Source organism: Arachis ipaensis, chromosome B07, assembly GCF_000816755.2.
Source record: "Arachis ipaensis cultivar K30076 chromosome B07, Araip1.1, whole genome shotgun sequence".
Lineage (NCBI taxonomy): Eukaryota > Viridiplantae > Streptophyta > Magnoliopsida > Fabales > Fabaceae > Arachis > Arachis ipaensis.
In genome coordinates, this window is record NC_029791.2 from 118,886,957 (window position 1) to 118,888,513 (window position 1,557).

General features: G+C 35.2%; 1 protein-coding gene across 1 annotated transcript in view; it reads left to right on the top strand.

Annotated features, from left to right (window-relative positions):
* LOC107606055 (photosystem II 22 kDa protein, chloroplastic) overlaps positions 1,090-1,557 on the top strand; it is a gene marked incomplete in the record, with an annotated part of 2,877 nt that continues 2,409 nt past the window's right edge. The window contains 1 exon segment of the mRNA XM_016308022.2: positions 1,090-1,466. Coding sequence (XP_016163508.1) covers positions 1,251-1,466 — 216 coding nt within the window.

Consider the following 1,557-nt stretch of genomic DNA (forward strand, 5'->3'; position numbering starts at 1 on the left):
TTAACTTTTTTTTTTTTTGGTCATACAAACATACTATACACTTACACTAACCTAGCCACCACTGCTAAGATTCAAACCTGGTGTGGCTTAATTTTGCCGGCTTAATTTTGCCACTGCATCGCATGTCTCAGTAGACTTAAATAGTTAAGACTTAAGACCATAAAAAAATGTCCAATTTCATTTTATATGATAAAAATGTGTTGGGCTCCGGCCTTAATGGAAGAGGAAAAAAAAGTTGTAAAATTTGGGCAACTAAAATGATATAACACATAATGAACAAAAACACATAGTAAAGCATCGTGTCCAAAAAACCAACTTGGGTTGGTCGAGTGGTCAGCTCACTCGTCCGCTTAAACAAGTGTCAGGAGTTCGAATCCCGCCTTGTGCATGCAGCAACTCATTGGCCAGCGACAGACCCTTAAATGGAGCTCAGATTCGCGACGGATTAGTCTTCAACCTGTCGGGTTGGGAGATACCGTTTGGGTAAACCAAAAAAAAAAAAGCATCGTGTCCAAAAAGAGAAATAACATAACAGATTTTTGTGTAGTAGGGAATATCCATAATCCATTGAAACGGTTGTGGTCGTGTCAAGTTATGATTTGTCAACTTCAGATTTCCTTGTCCACTTCTCCCTATCAACTGGGAGTTAGGTTAACTTGAAGTAGCTAGTGACTAGTGAGTTTAAATTGTGGAAGAATGAGACTGAGCCACACTTCAAAACAATCCACACATGTGTCCCTTTGTCCCTTACCTTCCAATTTAGATTTTAATCTCAACTGTGAAATAATATCAGATAAAATAGTGTAAAAATCATGAATTATCGATCATATTATTCTTAATTAAATTGTGGACTCTTCTTAAACTAAAGTTTATGACATTTTGCAACCAAGATCTGAGTGTACCGACCAAAGTTTGAGGTAGAAAATGAAAGGTCCCAAAAAATTAAGTTTATAAATTAGATAATACACCAATAATTTTGCATTATAATAGCTTAAATCAAAAAACATTATCACGATGAAAATATATGGTACATTTGATAGAGGAGACGTGGGCATTGTATTTGCCTGTCATCAATTCTTACACCATATCCACACCCTTGTTTTTAGATGCTATATTCCCATATATTTCTACTATGATATTTAGGTAAACTATTACTAACAAGTAAGAACATAGTAGATAGCATCATACTAAGGTTTCTCATCATCTATCTTTGTTTGTGTGGAAGGAAGCAAGCAATAATAATAACAATAATGATGGCTCAAACCATGTTGCTCATGTCTAGTGTCTCAACTACTTACTCCATGGATTTGAAGAAAGACACTTTGCTTCAACTTCAGAATCAAAGATTGAGGCCTAAATTCTCTCATCTCCCATTCAACCCAATTCCTTCTAATTCTCTCTCTTTTTCACCTCCTACATTCACAACTCTGGCACTCTTCAAATCCAAGACCAAAGCCCCTCCTAAGGTACACATGATGCATTCTTTTTCTCTTATTTTCTTATAATAACATTAATAAAGCTAAGAGTTTGTTTTTTCTTGAACTAATGAATTTAGTT